We start from the raw sequence: 19,924 nt of genomic DNA on the forward strand, positions 1-19,924 counted from the left end.
CATTCTCTGTCCCTTACCATGCTCTGGTTTTCATTTGGTATACTGTATAACTATCTGATGTTATAGTTTTATGTTTTAAAATCTGTAATCCTCACTAAAATTTAAGTTCTATAATGGCAAATAATAAGTTTTGTCTTTTATTGTATCTCTAACACACAGAGCAGTACCTAGCACATAGTAAGGGCTCGATAAGTTGAACAATTGAATATTTTTTCCTTTATTTGTTATTTTGATCTGCCACTATGTACCCTATTTTAATTCCTAAGGGCACAAACGAATGACAATCTTTAGTTTCTAGGAGCTCTTGATTTAGAAGGAGACATTTATACACACAAATAATTACAGTTTGGGGTACAAAGTACCTAATTTATATACAGGAGGCAGTAGAGATGATTATTAGGAAAAATTGGAGAAAATTCAACCTAAACAGAATTTAAAAGAATGAATTAAATTTTATTAGGCAGATGTAAGTAGAGTGAAAGGGAAGGCATTCCAAGATAGTAGTATATGTACAAGCAGAGTGGTATGAAATAGCAGGTTGTATTTGGGAGTCTATAAAGAGTTCAGTATATTGGAATAAGTGGTGTGGTGAGAAAGGTGTTAAAGATGATGTAGGTAAGGAGGGAGGACTCATAATATGAAGAGCCTTACATGCCACACTCAGGAGTGTAAATTTTCTCTAGTAGCCAGAGAGGAAGCTCTAAAAACATTTAAGATTGGATTGATATAATTTTCATTCTGGTCATTTCACTCACACTTTAGAAATGCCATTCTAGCAGCCTTATTGGTGCCAGAGGTAAGAAATTCATCTTGAGATAGTCCAGATGAGAGGTGATGAGAACATGAAGTAGAAATAGTTGATGGAAAATAAAAGGATGTATGAGACTGTCATAATTCTGTGAAAAAAAATTTTTATGATCATACAACTTTTGGCTTTGTTTCTATACTGAAAAAAACAAACTTCTAATATATATCTGGTTTCTCCAGCAGACATTCTTATTGGAAAAAGAACATACTGATCAGGCAATTCAAGTAATCCAGTTGAGATTGCAGTTTATTTTTTATATTTACCATTTACCTTGTGAGCTTTGCTAGTAAAGTCAGTTTTTTAGAGACCCATCAGCCCTGGATAAAGTGATAACTTTAATTTCTGAACCTGCATAATTGAGAACAAGACCCCTTGGTAACATCTCTGAGTACAGAGATCCTTCAAAGTCTTAAATAAATAGCATTACTATTTATGAGAGGAATTATTAATCATAAACTTTTTACACTGCTGTACAAAAATTTTGTAGAATTTATTAGGAATTTCAGAAAAACAAGCTTCAGTACTATAGCTAATACATAATTTGAATAATAAAATGCCTTATTTTATTTTTAAATACAATGACTTTATTTCCAGTAGCATACTCATTAAAAACAATGAAGTATTTTCATTTATTAAAAATGTATTTATCAATAAAAACATAACAAAGTATAATTTGTAGCATTAATGTAAACTAGTCAATTTATCTCCATTGCCCATGTTATGATTTACCTTTATTTTATGGTTATAGTGTTTTAATAATTAACAAATGCATAAATATATGATATATTTACAGGAGATTCTCAAAAATAATGATGTTACTGTTATACTTCATCAGTGTTTTCTCTGTGATCCGGATCCAATATCAGGATGGATTGGTCCTTGGCTGGCTGTTCTGTAACATAATTTCAGAATATTCTTTAACTGTAGTATTCATAGACTTTAAGGTAAAATCTGTAAGGTGGATCTCCTTACAAAATACAGACTTTAATAAAACTAAACTCACAATTCAATTTCTCAAATGCTACATATACATCAGTCTCAACATAGTGACTACCACTTTACATAAGGCATCATACTAATCATAATAGTCCATAATCTTTACTCTTTGGTAAGATTTGCTTAAGAGGTGCTTTTTAAAATCATAATCTGCTGTGTAAATGGTCAAAACTTAATAATTTCATTTTCTACAGGAGACACTTGGAGCCGATATAATACCCTAGGAATAGTTTAACAACATATTGGGCTAAAGAAGTTGCTTGGGAAGGTAACTGCTAAAAATTCATTAAATTTATTTCATTTAAAAAAGTAAATACAATATTCCAAACTAAAAATTCTGCTTCTAAGATTCCTAGTTTTTACATTGAAAAATCATGGTGGGTGTCTTGAGGATGCCCTGCAGTAACCCTATTATCCTATATTGTTTGCATTTTGTCTCTATTATAATGCACACTACTTCAGGAAAGGAAAGTGTTTTCCTCTTTCTAGTCCCAGCCTGGCACATGGTAAGAACTCAGGTAATATCTGTTCAACAAATAAAAAGAGATAAATATCATAGGTTTTACAAAAAGAAAAAAAAGAAAAAAAAAATCAGGCTGCTATGGTTTGCCAAAAAGAAGAAATTCTAAATTTTGGATGGGACAAAATTTGGGCTGAATAAGCCCATCTAAAGGGCATGACACTAAAGTCAAGTCTTAAAGAAGAGTAGGAGAGAGACATTTACGAGCAAGTCCTGTGAGGCAGTGGGAGCAGTGTGGGCCTTGGAAGCTGCAAGAAGTTCCAGGGAGACCTGCCTGTTATTCAAGAGTGTGTAAATTATGAGCTGTGGAGCAACTGGAGATGAGGGTGAAAAGGTCTTGAATGTAGTTCTCTGGAGATATAATTTTATCTTTTAGGTGATGTGTAACTACTGAGGTTGAGTTTTAAGAGAGAGAGTGATATGTTCACATTTGTGCTTTAAAAAGATTACTCTGGTGGTGGTGTGAAAGAGGCAGTGGAGTGAGCAAACAGGGAGGCTGTTGAAATGGTCTAGATGAGACATGATGAATTCTTAAACTAAGATACTATCAGTAGAAATGGAGAGGAGTGAATGGATTTGAGATGCACTTTATTATTAACAGGATTTATTGACTAGGGGTAAGGGAGAATAAGAAGCCTGGATGAGATACAAATTTCTCCCTGGGAAATTTGGTATATGATGGTGTCATTAATTGAAATAAAAATTGTAAAAGGAACAGATTTTGGGGGGAAGATGGGAAACTGTAAACCCTAGTTCACCACTGAAGAGTTCTGAGACTTGAGAAAATTACTTGATGTCTTTACTGAGAAGATTAAACAGAAGAATATGTGTGACACCATTTGGCATAGTGCTTTTCAAGGATAGGAACCCAGTAAGTGTGAGTTTCCTTTCTTCTAATTATATCTCAACAATATTCAGTTGTCACAAAGAATATTAATTGATTAAATATTAACACTCAGTAAAGGGCTTTGGAAGAACTCTAGAAACAGTTGTACTTTTATGGAGTATAAAATGGTCAGAATATTAAAAAAAAGTTTCAGTTTCAAATAAATCTCTGCATTTTATTGCAGTCTGAAAAATGTGGATAATTTATATATTCAAAGCCCATGTATAAAAAATCATAAACTCTCAACCAATATTTTCAAGTATGTAGTATGTGCAAGTTTCTGTGAAGTAGGCAGATAAGTGAAAAATAGCCTCTCGGATTATAGTTCTAAAGAAGATTATTCACATATAAAGACAACTAACAAAAGTGCATACGGAGAGGGCAGAGTCAAGATGGCATACCAGGAGGATGCAGAATTCGCGTCTTCTCACAACTAGGGAACCTACCAGGCACCGATGGGGGACCATGGACACCTAAGGGGATGGGAGGAACCCCCAGTGACTGGTTGTTTCAATTATAGTTTAATTTCTCCTAATATATTTTTTATCTTTCTAATTTTATTTTGTTTTTTATTCTTTGATATTATACTGCTTTTTTTTTCTTTCTTTCTTTCTTTTTTTTTTTTTTTACTGCTCCACAAAGCTTGAGGGATCTTAGTTTCCAGGCCGGAGGTCGAGCCCGAACTCCTGTGGTGGGAACTCCAAGTCCAAACTGCTGGACTAATAGAGAACCTCAGACCCCAGAGAATATCAATCAGAGTGAGGCCTCCCGGAGGTCCTCAACTCAGCACCAAGACCTGGCTCTATCCAACTGCCTGCAAACTACAGTGCTAGACGTCACAGGCCAAACAAACAGTAAGAAAGGAATACAGCACCACCCATCAAAACAAAACAAAACAAAACAAAAGAAACAACAAAAAATATGTTACAGATGAAGGAGCAAGGTAAAAACCTACAATACCAAATAAATGAAGATGAAAGAAGCAACCTACCTGAAAAAGAATTCAGAGTAATGATAGTAAAGATGATCCAAAATCTCAGAAACAGAATAGAGAAAATAAAAGAAAAATTTAACAAGGATCTAGGAGAACTAAAGAACAAACAAACAGTGATGAACAACACAATTACTGAAATTAAAAATACTCTAGAAGGAATCAGTAGCAGAATAACAGAGGCAGAAGAACGGATAAGTGACCTGGAAGAAAAAATGGTAGAAATAACTGTCAGGGAGCAGAATAAAGAAAAAAGAATGAAAATTGAGGACACTCTCAGAGACTTCTGGGACAACATTAAACGCACCAACATTCGAATTACAGGGGTCCCAGGAGAAGAGGAGAAAAAGAAAGGGTCTGAGAAAATATTTGAAGAGATTATAGTCGAAAACTTCCCTAACATGGGAAAGGAAATAATCAGTCAAGTCCAGGAAGCGCAGAGAGTCCTATACAGGATAAACCCAAAGAGAAACATGCCAAGACACATAGTAATCAAACTATCAAAAATTAAATACAAAGAAAAAATATTAAAAGCAGCAAGGGAAAGCAACAAATAACATACAAGGGAATCCCCATAAGGTTAACAGCTGATTTTTCAGCAGAAACTCTGCAAGCCATAAGGGAGTGGCAGGACATATTTAAAGTGATGAAGGGGGAAAACCTACAAGCAAGATTACTCTACCCAGCAAGGATCTCATTCAGATTCAATGGAGAAATTGAAACCTTTACAGATAAGCAAAAGTTAAGAGAATTAGGCACCACCAAACCAGCTTTACAACAAATGCTAAAGGAACTTCTTTAGGCAGGAAACACAAGAGAAGGAAAAGACCCACAACAACAACCCAAAACAATTAAGAAAATGATAATAGGAACCTACATATCAATGATTACCTTGAATGTAAATGGATTACATGCTCCAACCAAAAGAGATAGACTGGCTGAATGAATACAAAAACAAGACCCATACATATGCTGTCTACAAGAGACCCACTTCAGAGCTAGGGACACATACAGACTGAAAATGAGGGGATGGAAAAAGATATTCCATGCAAATGGAAATCAAAAGAAAGCTGGAGTAGCAATTCTCATATCAGACAAAATAGACTTTAAAATAAAGACTATTACAAGAGACAAAGAAGGACACTACATAATGATCAAGGGATCGATCCAAGAAGAAGATAAAACAGTTGTAAATATTTATGCACCCAACATAGGAGCACCTCCATACATAAGGCAAATGCTAACAGCCATAAAAGAGGAAATTGACAGTAACATAATCATAGTAGGGGACTTTAACACCCCCTTTCACCAGTGGACAGATCAACCAAAATGAAAATAAATAAGGAAACACAAACTTTAAATGACACATTAAACCAGATGGACTTAATTGATATTTATAGGACATTCCATCCAAAAAACCAGAATACACTTTCTTTTCAAGTGCTCATGGACATTCTCTGGGATAGACCATAACTTGGGTCACAAATCAAGCCTTGGAAAATTTAAGAAAATTGAAATCATATCAAGTAACTTTTCTTACCACATGCTATGAGACTAGATATCAATTAAAGATAAAAATCTGTAAAAAAAATACAAACACATGGAGGCTAAACAATACACTACTTAATAACCAAGAGATCATTGAAGAAATCAAAGAGGAAATCAAAAAATACCTAGAAACAAATGACAGTGAAAACACAATGACCCAAAACCTGTGGGATGCAGCAAAAGCAGTACTAAGAGGGAAATTTATAGCAATACAATCCTACCTCAAGAAACAAGAAACATCTCAAATAAACAACATAACCTTACACCTAAAGCAATTAGGGAAAGAAGAACAAAAAAGACACCAAAATTAGCAGAATGAAAGGAATCATAAATATCAGATAAGAAATAAACGAAAAAGAAATGAAGGAAAAAATAGCAAAGATCAATAAAACTAAAACCTGGTTCATTGAGAAGATAAACAATGTTGGTAAACCATTAGCCAGACTCATCAAGAAAAAAATGGAAATATTCAAATCAATAGAGTTAGAAATGAAAAAGGAGAAGTTACAACTGACACTGCAGAAATACAAAGGATCATGAGAGATTACTACAAGCAACTCTATGACAATAAAATGGACAACCGGGAAGAAATGGATAAATTCTTAGATATGCACAACCTTCTGAGACTGAACCAGGAAGAAAGAGAAAATATGAACAGACCAATCACAAGCACTGAAATTGAGACTATGATTAAAAATCTTCCAGAAAAGAAAAGCCCAGGACCAGATGGCTTCCCAGGCGAATTCTATCAAACATTTAGAAAAGAGCTAACACCTATCCTTCTCAAACTCTTCCAAAATATAACGGAGGGAGGAACACTCCCAAACTCATTCTACGAGGCCACCATCACCCTGATACCAAAATCAGACAAAGATGTCACAAAGAAAGAAAACTACAGGCCAATATCACTGATGAACATAGATGCAAAAATCCTCAACACAATACTAGCAAACAGAATCCAATGGCACATTAAAAGGATCATACACCATGATCAACTGGGGTTTATCCAAGGAATGCAAGGATTCTTCAATATGCGCAAATCAATCAATGTGATAAACCATATTAACAAAATGAAGGATCATGTGATCATGTCAATAGATACAGAAAAAGCTTTTGACAAAATTCAACACCCATGTATAACAAAAACTCTACTGGAAGTAGGCATAGAGGGAACTTATGTCTACATAATAAAGGCCATATATGACAGACACACAGCCAACATCATTCTCAATGGTGAAAAACTGAAACCATTTCCACTAAGATCAGGACCAAGACCAGGTTGTCCATTCTCACCCTTATTATTCAACATAGTTTTTGGAAGTTTTAGCCACAGCAATCAGAGAAAAAAAAGAAATAAAAAGAATCCAAATTAGAAAAGAGGAAGTAAAGCTGTCACTGTTCGCAGATGACATGATATTACACATAGAGAATCCTAACGATGCTAGCAGAAAAGTACTAGAGCTAATTAGTGAATTTGTTAAAGTAGCAGGATAGAAAATTAATGCACAGAAATCTCTTGCATTCCTATGCACTAAGTATGAAAAATCTGAAAGAGAAATTATGGAAACACTCCCATTTACTATTTCAACAGAAAGAATAAAATACCTAGGAATAAACCTACCTAAGGAGACAAAAGATCTGTATGCAGAAAACTATAAGACACTGATGAAAGAAATTAAAGATGATACAAACACATGGAGATATATACCATGTTCTTGGATTGGAAGAGTCAACATTGTGAAAATGACTATACTACCCAAAGTAATCTACAGATTCAATGCAATCCCTATCAAACTATGAATGGCACTTTTCACAGAACTAGAACAAAACATTTCTCAATTTGTATGGAAACACAAAAGACCCCGAATAGCCAAAGCAATCTTGAGAAAGAAAAACGGAGCTGGAGGAATCAGGCTCCCTGACTTCATACTACACTACAAAGCTACTGTAATCAAGACAGTATGGTACTGGCACAAAAACAGAAATATAGATCAATGGAACAGGATAGAAAGTCCAGAGATAAACCCACGCACATATGGTCACCTTATCTTTGATTAAGGAGGCAAGAATATACAGTGGAGAAAAGACAGCCTCTTCAATAAGTGGTTCTGGGAAAACTGGACAGCTACATGTAAAAGAATGAAATTAAAACACTCCCTAACACCATACACAAAAATAAACTCAAAATGGATTAAAGACTTAATGTAAAGGCAGACACTCTAAAACTTTTAGAGGAAAACATAGGCAGAACACTCTATGACATAAATGACAGCAAGATCCTTTCTGACCCACCTCCTAGAGTAATGGAAATAAAAACAAAAATAAACAAATGGGACCTAATGAAACTTCAAAGCTTTTGCACAGCAAAGGAAACCATAAACAAGACCAAAAACCATCTCTCAGAATGGGAGAAAATATTTGCAAATGAAGCAACTGACAAAGGATTAATGTTCAAAATTTGCAAGCAGCTCATGCAACTCAGTATCAAAAAAACAAACAATCCAATCCAGAAAGGGGCAGAAGATCTAAATAGACATTTCTCCAAAGAAGATATACAGATTGTCAACAAGCACATGAAAGAATGCTCAACATCACTAATCATTAGAGAAATGCAAATCAAAACTACAATGCGGTATCACCTCACACCCGTCAGAATGGCTACCATCAAAAAATCTACAAACAATAAATTGTGGAGAGGATGTGGAGAAAAGGGAATCCCCTTGCACTGTTGGTGGGAATGTAAATTGATAAGCCTCTATGGAGAACAGTATGGAGGTTCCTTAAGTAACTAAAAATAGAACTACCATATGACCCAGCAATCCCACTACTGGGCATATACACTGAGAAAACCATAATTCTAAAAGAGTCATGTACCACAATGTTCATTGCAGCTCTGTTTATGATAGCCAGGACAGGGAAGCAACTAAGTGTCCATTAACAGATGAATGGATAAAGAAGTGGTACATATATACAATGGAATATTATTCAGCCATAAAAAGAAATGAAATTGAGGGCTTCCCTGGTGACGCAGTGGTTGAGAGTCTGCCTGCTGATGCAGGGGACACGGGTTTGTGCCCCGGTCCGGGAAGATCCCACATGCCGCGGAGCGGCTAGGCCCGTGAGCCATGGCCGCTGAGCCTGCGCGTCTGGAGCCTGTGCTCCACAACGGGAGAAGCCACAACAGTTAGAAGCCCGTGTACTGCAAAAAGAAAAAAAGAAAAGAAAAAAAAATGAAATTGAGTTATTTGTAATGAGGTGGATGGACCTAGAGTCTGTCATACAGAGTGAAGTGAGTCAGAAAGAGAAAAGCAAATACCATATGCTAACACATATATATGGAATCTAAAAAAAAAATGGTTGTGATGAACCTAGGAGCCAGGACAGGAATAAAGACACAGATGTTGAGAATGGACTTGAGGACACGGGGAGGGGGAAGAGTAATTTGGGACAAAATTAGAGAGTAACATTGACACATATACACTGCCACGTGTAAAATAGATAGCTAGTGGGAAGTAGCTGCATAGCACAGGGAGATCAGCTCGGTGCTTTGTGACTGAGCTTTGTAAACTTATCCCACCTAGAGGGGTGGGATAGGGAAGCTGGGAGGGAGACGCTAGTGGGAGGAGATATGGGGATATATGTTTACATATAGCTGATTCACTTTGTTATACAGCAGAAACTAACACAACATTGTAAAGCAATTATACTCCAATAACGATGTTTAAAAAAAGTGCATATGGAGTATATGTATACAAACAGATAAGTTCAGAGGAGGGTGAGAATATCATAGCTGGATCGATCACAGACTTCATGGGAGAACTAACATTAAGTTGGAGCTTTGATGGTTGTACCTGAAGAGCAGAGCAAAAATATAATGTAGATAGGAATTGGGCATGAACATAAGTGAAGAGGGCATGAACCTAAGTGAAACACTCTAAATGTGTTTGGCTGGAATGGAAGATTGATACTGTAAGAGGAAAGGCAAGTGGGACTACAAATTGTTAGAATAATTCTTATTTTTTTGAAGGGAAAGTTATACTTTGCATGTAAATTTCATGTAAGTACTTTCTGGAATGTTACTTTTTTTTTTTTTTTTTTTTTTTTTTTTTTTTTTTGCGGTACGCGGGCCTCTCACTGTTGTGGCCTCTCCCGTTGTGGAGCACAGGCTCCGGACGCGCAGGCTCAGCGGCCATGGCTCACGGGCCCAGCCGCTCCGCGGCATGCGGGATCTTCCCGGTCCGGGGCACGAACCCGTGTCCCCTGCATCGGCAGGCGGACTCTCAACCACTGCGCCACCAGGGAAGCCCTGTTACTTTTTTTTTGAGACAATTTAAACTTATTAAGATAATCATTATGGTGGCAATAATACTAATAATTTAGCTTAACATGTATTTAGCATATATTATGTTACAGGCTCTGTTTTAAATGTTTTACATGGGTGATTATCTCACATAATCCTCACAGGTGCTCCATGGGGATAGATACTATAATTATTAAGTTGATTATGAGTGTTCAGTGAAGGGATACAGGAAAGAGTGGGTTGAATACTTTTCTTCTGGAAATCTCAGAACTGCACTTGCTCTAAGAAATAGCAGAAGATTGCCTGTGCTATGAAAGATACTGAGAAGGCTTCCTGCTCAAAATTATTCCTCTCACTCAAGTGTTAAAGTGCCTGAAATCCCACTATTAGAAATTCATTATTGTTCTTTCCATATAATGGTTTTAAATGATTGAAATTGTTTTAGATCTTTTAAAATGATTTTTTGAAATGGTAAAGTGTCTTTTAAGATTCATGCTAAACACCTTAACAAGAATTAATACATCAGCTTACTTCTATGCCTGAGATAAACCCAAATCAACACCATCAATCACTCGTGTGGGGGAACAAACCCCAAAGGGCAATAGAAGGGGTAAATACACAAACAGCAACAACAACAAAACCACGCATGTGTGGGGTGGGAAGTAGTGGATTAATATATAAACTTCACCCAAGTTGTGAATTTTCCAGAGATAGATACAATTTCTGGGAATTAAGCATCAATTCTCAAATCTTTTTTTTCTTTTAGTGTATTTACTTATTTATTTATTTTTATTTTCGGCTGCATTGGGTCTTCGTTGCTGCGTGCGGGCTTTCTCTAGTTGTGGTGAGTGGGGGCTACTCTTCGTTGTGGTGTGCAGTCTTCTCACTGAGGTGGCTTCTCTTGTTGCGAAGTATGGGCTCTAAGTGTACGGGCTTCAGTAGTTGTGACAGGCAGACTCAGTAGTTGTGGTGCATGGGCTGAGTTGCTTTGCGGCATGTGGGATCTTCTCGGAACAGGGCTCAAACCCATGTCCCCTGCATTGGCAGGCAGATTCTTAACCACTGTGCCACCAGGGAAGCCCAATTCTCAAATCTTAAACCAAGGACATTTGGGTTTTCAGTATTGGGGCACCTGATATTATATAATTAATGTTGCTAGGCTGAGAAATTCAGTTTCTGAATTAACTACATAATACTTGTACATTGTAAAGTTGTTATATAAGACAGTATAATTTAAAAACAAAATTCTTGTTAAGTTCATGTGGGTATGAAAACATTGGAACTGAAATGTATAATAAAAAACATTGATAAAAAGCTTACCTGCAACATCTCCAAAATAACAAATACTCCTCAGTAGCTATTTTTGCCATTGTTTGAAGAGATGGAAATCTGTTTTAGAAAAATCTCTATTGACTAGAAATAGGCTATACCACAGTTGTCCTGGTAAATACAATACAGTTTTAATGGTCTCTTGTGTCATACATACAGAAAGTGTAAGAATATGGTTATATATTGCCTTTCTAGAACTTGCATATTAAATAATTTTATGTATATAAAATACAATGGAGATCCAGGAACAAATTTTGAAATCTTTTAGAAGACCAAAGTATATCTAAAGCCCATGCACTTTATTCCCAGGGGAGGCAATAAGTACCTATTTATTTGCTTTAACGTAACTCGAAAAGCTTGCATATCTGTTTTCTGGACTCTAAATAACAAGCAGTTAAATAGAAGACTTGAAGGCAATATATAGGTAGGAGTAAGTCCAGGTGATTAAAAGAAAGCAAACAGGCTATAAAAGCATAAACTTTGAAACTCTGCATTTACCATAAATATTAAACTGAATCTAATAATGAGAAAACAATCAGACAAATTCAGATTACAGGATATTCAACAAGATAACTGGTCTGGATTCTTTGAAAGTGTCAATGTGTATGAAAGATTGAAAAAGAGCAAAGAGACTTTTCTAGGTTAAAAGACATGACAACTAATTGCAATGTATAATCCTGGGTTTGATCCTGGATCAGAGAAATAAAATAGCCACAGAAGACTTTTTTATAGACAACTGAAGAACTCTGAATATGGAATGGGTATCAGATAATACCATATCTGATATTAAATTTCTTGGGTGTGATGATAGTATTGTGGTTATGTAGGAGAGTATCTGTTCTTAGGACAAGATGTATGCTGAAGTATTTAGAGGGGAAGTATCATCATGTCTGTTATTTAGTTTTAAGCAGTTCGTTAAAATGTATGTTTGTGTGTGTGTAAGTATGTCTTATCCTATCCTATTCTATGTATTTTTTTCTACTCTTTCATCCATCCATCCACCCATCCATACATCCATCCATCCATCCCTCTATCAGATAAATCAAGTGTGGCAAAATGTCAACAATTGGTGAACCTAAGTAAATAGTAAAGTAACACAAAATAAAAATAGCAGACAAAAGGGCAAACAAGAATAAAATGTTCAAATCCCTATGCAGAATATGACAAATGAAGCAGTATTGATGGAGGAGGGGGATCAAGTAATTTTGATGCCAGCTGCTTAAACAGGGAGTTAATAATTCTGTGAATTTATACCATTTTCCCTGAAAAAAAAGAAGGTTCCTGACCTATGTTAGTGATGTTAAAATACGGAAGAGTAACATGTTGGAGATAAAGAGACTAAGAAAGCTAATGGTTACCACCTGTCAAAAAGAATGAAAAAGATATGAGATAAAAATGATTTCAATCCTACCAGACCCTAATCCACACCATTAACTTTTCAGTTAGTAGATACTCTAGCAACATGACACAGTGCACCAATGTGCACAAGATAGTAATTTGCTGAGTAGGTAACTTTCTCTTCCTGTTGAGTAGTATTTACAATTCATGCTCAGTCATTTGTGTTTAGTGAACTGTTTTCAACTTAATTTGAAGTGTATAGAAGAGTGATCTCAGTCACTGTAGGTATTATCTCACTTAAGTGAAGTAAGAATCATAGATATCATAAATGACAAAAAATTGTCACAATCAAAATTCAGACCCAGAAAAATTAACACTGCAAAAATTACTTAAATTGCTGGAGATGAAAAATTGAGCAAAAACCACAACTAGGATGTAAAAAGTAACCATGAAAAAATACATCAGGAATTGAAATGACCTTTGCCAAGAGTTCCGTCTAAAAATTGTAGCATTAAAAATGCCACACCGAAAAGGTCACTTCTAAGAGCCATGTGCTCAGAGGTAAATAATAAACTGCATGAGAGCAGGGACAGCCTCTTTCTTACTATTATTCACTACTATACCCAGAGCATAGCAAAAATATGAAACGTAAGTAAGACAAGTATAACTTTATTTAATGTAAAACCAAATAACAAGAAATGAAGTGTATTTGCATAAACTTACTTTCTCCTGTCGAGATTTCATAACTGAGGGCACACGATGAAAATCAATTGAACAAGCATCCAATTAATTCTCTAAAATAACATTTCTTTGTTGAACATTTAAATTGAGGATTGTGAGAGTACAGATAATATCTTAATTTGAGGATGCCCTTTCCATAGACCTGAATGTCTCCTGATCACATCTGGCCAGATATGATTTTTTCCTTTTGTGATTTCCTAAGATTGTGCATCACATAGTCTTATCTTACCTTACATTACAGCTATTTGTTTATACTATGCATTTATGTCTTTATCCCTGTTGGACTGAAAATTCCTGAATGCAATGACTGTTTTTCATTTATATGTATATCTCTGCTAGAATCCAGAGTCAAGGCAAAACTTAAAAAAAAAAATCAAACTAGTAATGTCCAGTTTTAAAATCTGAAGACATGGAAGGGATATGAGTAAGGATGCGCTCATTATAAATGTAAACTCCTTAACAATCTTCTAATTAGGCTACATATCTAAAATTATTTGAAGAATAGTGCACTGATGCTTGTTTCTGTTCCCATGACTGATGAAATACTCTCAATGTAGAAATCTTTATATTATGATTTTTTATTTCTATTTTTACTTATTTTTATTTTCTTTTTGCGGTACGCAGACCTCTCACTGTTGTGGCCTCTCCCGTTGCGGAGCACAGGCTCCGGACGCGCAGGCTCAGTGGCCACGGCTCACGGGCCCAGCCGCTCTGCGGCATGTGGGCTCTTCCCAGACCCGGGCACGAACCCGTGTCCCCTGCATCGGCAGGCGGACTCTCAACCACTGCGCCACCAGGGAAGCCCTAAAGTACTTTTAGATGGATGGATTTTTACAAATGGTTTCTTGTACATCTGAAATAATTATACCATGATATACAAATAATTTAGTTATGTATATTGAAAGAGAAGAATGACTAAAGAATCAAATATTAAATTCTGATATGTCAAAATATTCAAAATCGAGTAAGAGACTTATTTTCCTGTTGTCCCCAGAAACAGTCTTTATACTTATATTAGGTGAGGAAATAGAGTTAATTTGATTAAAAACAATTACATAAAATTTAGTTGCTAAAAAGGCATTCCTAGTACCTTGACTATTCTAAACCAATCTTTGTTCAAATGCTAGGTTATCTTTTCTGTTAAATTTTTCTTTCTTCTTTTTAAACCAAAAGTGAATTTCATTCTTGGAGCATCTCAGGAAAAAGTAGGAGATGTTTATTTAATTAATGAGGCACGAAAAAGTTTAGTAATTTGATCAGCTCTTGCCTTTTTGGCTTTTGGCTTTTGTCCATATAATAACAAGGGTCTGGGCAAAAGAAAAAAATTCAGGTGGAATCTTTTACATGAAGCATTTAAGATATGTGGAAATATCTAAGGGAAAAAAGAACCCTCCAAAAAAACTGACTTGAGGTTTTTACTCTTTATCTTCATAGTTTTACATCTTAAACTTATAGCTTTAGTTCTGTATTGCTTTGTGTTTTAGCACCCTGCCTTTTATTAATATATTATTTAAACATTTTAATTTTGAAATTAACACAGAGTATATAAAACATATATGCATATTTTAATTAATAATAATAAAGCTAACGTCTTGTGTAACCATCTAGGCTAAGACATTTGAATATTATCACCACTTCGGAGGCATCCTGGAGCTCCTTACCTCAACACTGCCCTGTGGATTGTACTCCCTTCCCTTCTCCACAGAGGTAACTCTCTAAACTGACTTTGTTTCTCTATAGGTTTAATACATATGTGTATATCCCCCAAACAACATTGTTTAGTTTTGCATGTTTCTGATTTTACATAAATAGTATTGAACTGTCTTTATTCTCCTGTGATTTTTCTTATTTTGCTCAAAATTATGTTATTTGGATTCATCCATGATGTTATGTGTAGCCATAGTTTATTCATTTTCCTTGCTGATTAGTATTCCAGCACATGAATATACCACATTTACATATTTTTAATTTTTGGATTTTGTAACAATGATGATCTCTATATACTTATACATGTCTCCTTATACACATGTGCAGGGTTTTCACTAGGTATGCATGTAGAAGTAAAATTGCTGGATTGTAGGGTATGTTCATGTTCAACTTATTAGGTGGTGGCAAAAAATTTCCTAAAAGATTGCCTCAGTTTACATTCCCACCAGCATTATAAGAGAGCTCTAATAGCTGTACGTCTTTGCCAACCCTGAGCATAGCCAGGCTTTTAAAGTCATGTCTTGGGACTTCTTACCTAGCAGTCCAGTGGTTAAGACTCCATGCTTCCACTGCAGGAGGCCCGGGTTCGATCCCTGGTTGGAGAATTAAGATCCCACATGCCACATGGTGACGAAAAAAAAAATAATAAAGTCATGTATTTCTGATGTGTATATAACTATATCGCATTGTTTTATTTTGCATTACTAATAATGTTGAATATCTATCAATGTTTATTGTCATTTTCATTTCCTTTGTTGTGAAGTTCCTGTTCAAGTCTTCCCCCCGCCCCTCAATTTTTCTGCTAAGTTGCCTTTTCCCTTATTGATTTGTAGTTTTTTTTTTAACATCTTTATTGGAGTATAATTGCTTTACAATGGTGTATTAGTTTCTGCTTTATAACAAAGTGAATCAGTTATACATGTACATATGTTCCCATGTCTCTTCCCTTTTGCATCTACCTCCCTCCCACCCTCCCTATCCCACCCCTCTAGATGGTCACAAAGTACCAAGCTGATCCCTGTGCTATGCAGCTGCTTCCCACTAGCTATCTATTTTATGTTTGGTAGTGTATATATGTCTATGCCACTCTCTCACTTTGTCCCAGCTTACCCTTTCCCCTCCCCATATCCTCAAGTCCATTTTCTAGTAGGACTGTGTCTTTATTCCCGTCTTACCAGAAGGTTCTTCATGACATTTTTTCCCCTTAAATTACATATATATGTGTTAGCATACAGTATTTGTTTTTCTTTCTCACTTACTTCACTCTGTATGACAGACTCTAGGTCCATCCACCTCACTACAAATAACTCAATTTCGTTTCTCTTTATGGCTGAGTAATATTCCATTGTATATATGTGCCACATCTTCTTTATCTATTCATCCAATGATGGACACTTAGGTTGCTTCCATCTCCTGGCTCTTGTAAATAGAGCTGCAATGAACATTTTGGTACATGACCCTTTTTGAATTATGGTTTCCTCAGGGTATACGCCCAGTAGTGGGATTGCTGGGTCATATGGTAGTTCTATTTGTAGTTTTTTAAGGAACCTCCATACTGTTCTCCGTAGTGGCTGTATCAAGTTACATTCCCACCAGCAGTGCAAGAGTGTTCCCTTTTCTCCACACACTCTCCAGCTTTTATTTTTTATAGATTTTTTGATATTGGCCATTCTGACCAGTGTGAGATGATATCTCATTGTAGTTTTGATTTGCATTTCTCTAATGATTAATGATGTTGAGCATTCTTTCATGTGTTTGTTGGCAGTCTGTATATCTTCTTTGGAGAAATGTCTATTTAGATATTCTGCCCATTTTTGGATTGGGTTGTTTATTGTTTTGTTATTGAGCTGCATGTGCTGCTTGTAAATTTTGGAGATTAATCCTTTGTCAGTTGCTTCCTTTGCAAATATTTTCTCCCATTCTGAGGGCTGGCTTTTGGTGTTATGGTTTCCTTTGCTGTGCAAAGGCTTTGAAGTTTCATTAGGTCCCATTTGTTTATTTTTGTTTTTATTTCCATTTCTCTAGGAGGTGGATCAAAAAGGATCTTGCTGTGATTTATGTCATAGAGTGTTCTATGTTTTCCTCTAAGAGTTTGACAGTGTCTGGCCTTACATTAGGTCTTTAACCCATTTTGATTTCATTTTTGTGTATGGTGTTAGGGAGTGTTCAAATCTCATACTTTTACATGTACCTGCCCATTTATCCCAGCACCACTTATTGAAGAGGCTGTCTTTTCTCCACTGTATATTCTTGTCTCCTTTATCAAAGATAAGGGGACCATAAGTGTGTGGGTTTATCTCTGGACTTTCTATCTTGTTCCATTGATCTATATTTCTGTTTTTGTGCCAGTACCATACTGCCTTGATTACTGTAGCTTTGTAGTATAGTCTGAAGTCAGGGAACCTGATTCCTCCAGCTCCATTTTTCGTTCTGAAGATTGCTTTGGCTATTCGAGGTCTTTTGTGTTTCCATACAAATTGTGAATTTTTTTGTTCTACTTCTATGAAAAATGCCAGTGGTAGTTTGATAGGGATTGCATTGAATCTGTAGATTGCTTTGGGTAGTAGATTCATTTTCACAATGTTGATTCTTCCAATCCAAGAACACGGTATATCTCTCCATCTATTTGTATCATCTTTAATTTCTTTCATCAGTGTCTTATAATTTTCTGCATACACGTCTTTTGTCTCCTTAGGTAGGTTTATTCCTAGATATTTAATTCTTTTTATTGCAATGGTAAATGGGAGTGTTTTCTTGATTTCACCTTCAGATTTTTCATCATTATTGTATAGGAATGCCAGAGATTTCTCTGCATTAATTTTGTATCCTGCTACTTTACCAAATTCATTGATTAGCTCTAGTAGTTTTCTGGTAGCATCTTTGGGATTCTCTATGTATAGTATCTTGTTATCTGCAGTGACAGCTTTACTTCTTTTCCAATTTGGATTCTTTTAATTTCTTTTTCTTCTCTGATTGCTGTGGCTAAAACTTCCAAAACTATGTTGAATAAGAGTGGTGAGAGTGGGCAACATTGTCTTATTCCTGATTTTAGTGGAAATGCTTTCAGTTTTTCACCATTGAAGATGATGTTGGCTGTGGGTTTGTCATATATGGCCTTTATTATGTTGAGGAAATTTCCCTCTATGCCTACTTTCTGCAGGGTTTGTATCATAAATGGGTGTTGAATTTTGTCGAACGCTTTCTCTGCATCTATTGAGATGACCATATGGTTTTTCTCCTTCAATTTGTTAATATGGTGTATCACGTTGATTGATTTGCATATATTGAAGAATCCTTGCATTCCTGGAATAAACCCCAGTTGATCATAGTGTATGATCCTTTTAATGTGCTGTTGGATTCTGTTTGCTAGTATTTTGTTGAGGATTTTTGCATCTATGTTCATCGGTGATATTGGCCTGTAGTTTTCTTTCTTTGTGACATCCTTGTCTGATTTTGGTATCAGGGTGATGGTGGTCTCGTAGAATGTGTTTGGGAGTGTTCCTCCCTCTGCTATATTTTGGAAGAGTTTGAGAAAGATAGGTGTTAGCTCTTCTCTGAATGTTTGAAAGAATTTGCCTGTGAAGCAATTTGGTCCCGGGCTTTTGTTTTCTGGAAGATTTTTAATCACAGTCTCAATTTCAGTGCTTGTGATTGGTCTGTTCATATTTTCTATTTCTTCCTGGTTCAGTCTTGTCAGGTTGTGCATATCTAAGAATTTGTCCATTTCTTCCCGGTTGTCCATTTTATTGGCATAGAGTTGCTTGTAATAATCTCTCATGATCTTTTGTATTTCTGCAGTGTCTGGTGTTACTGCTCCTTTTTCATTTCTAATTCTATTGATTTGAGTCTTTTCCCTTTTTTTCTTGATGAGTGTGGCTAATGGTTTATCAATTTTGTTTATCTTCTCAAAGAACCAGCTTTTATTTTTATTGATCTTTGCTATCATTTCCTTCATTTCTTTATCATTTATTTCTGATCTGATCTTTATGATTTCTTTCTTTCTGCTAGATTTGCAGTTTTTTTGTTCTTCTTTCTCTAATTGCTTTAGGTGCAAGGTTAGGTTGTTTATTTGAGATGCTTCCTGTTTCTAAGGTAGGATTGTATTGCTATAAATTTCCCTCTTAGAACTGCTTTTGCAGCATCCCATAGGTTTTTGGTCATCGTGTCTCCATTGTCATTTGTTTCTAGGTATTTTTGGTTTTTGTAGTACGTGGGCTTCTCACTGTTGTAGCCTCTCCCATTGAGGAGCAAAGGCTCTGGACGCACAGGCTAAGCAGCCATGGCTCACGGGCCCAGCTGCTCCGTGGCACATGGGATCTTCCCGGACCAAGGCATGAACCGGTGTCCCCTGCATCAGCAGGCAGACCCTCAACCACTGCGCCACCAGGGAAGCCCTGTTTCTAGGTATTTTTGGATTTCCTCTTTGATTTCTTCAGTGATCACTTCGTTATTAAGTAGTATATTGTTTAGCCTCTGTGTGTTTGTAATATTTACAGATCTTTTCCTGTAATTGATATCTAGTCTAATAGCGTTGTGGTTGGAAAAGGTACTTGATACAATTTCAATTTTCTTAAATTTACCAAGGCTTGATTTGTGACCCAAGATATGGTCTATCCTGGAGAATGTTCCATGAGTACTTGAGAAAAATGTGTATTCTGTTGTTTTTGGATGGAATGTCCAATAAATATCAATTAATTTCATCTTGTTTAATGTATCATTTAAAGCTTGTGTTTCCTTATTTATTTTCATTTTGGATGATC

At 35.8% G+C, this 19,924-nt stretch overlaps 1 protein-coding gene across 1 annotated transcript in view; it reads right to left on the minus strand.

Moving 5' to 3' along the window:
* Positions 1-1,069: 1,069 nt before the first annotated feature.
* The window catches only part of CEP126 (centrosomal protein 126), a 127,135-nt gene continuing 108,280 nt past the window's right edge, over positions 1,070-19,924 (minus strand). Inside the window, exons 10-11 of the mRNA XM_060017216.1 lie at positions 15,700-15,757; positions 1,070-1,700 (exon numbers count right to left, since the gene is read on the minus strand). Of these exons, the coding sequence (XP_059873199.1) occupies positions 1,640-1,700; positions 15,700-15,757 (119 nt within the window). The 3' untranslated portion in view covers positions 1,070-1,639. The remainder of the gene's footprint in view (positions 1,701-15,699; positions 15,758-19,924) is intronic.

This window comes from Delphinus delphis, chromosome 8, assembly GCF_949987515.2.
Source record: "Delphinus delphis chromosome 8, mDelDel1.2, whole genome shotgun sequence".
NCBI lineage: Eukaryota > Metazoa > Chordata > Mammalia > Artiodactyla > Delphinidae > Delphinus > Delphinus delphis.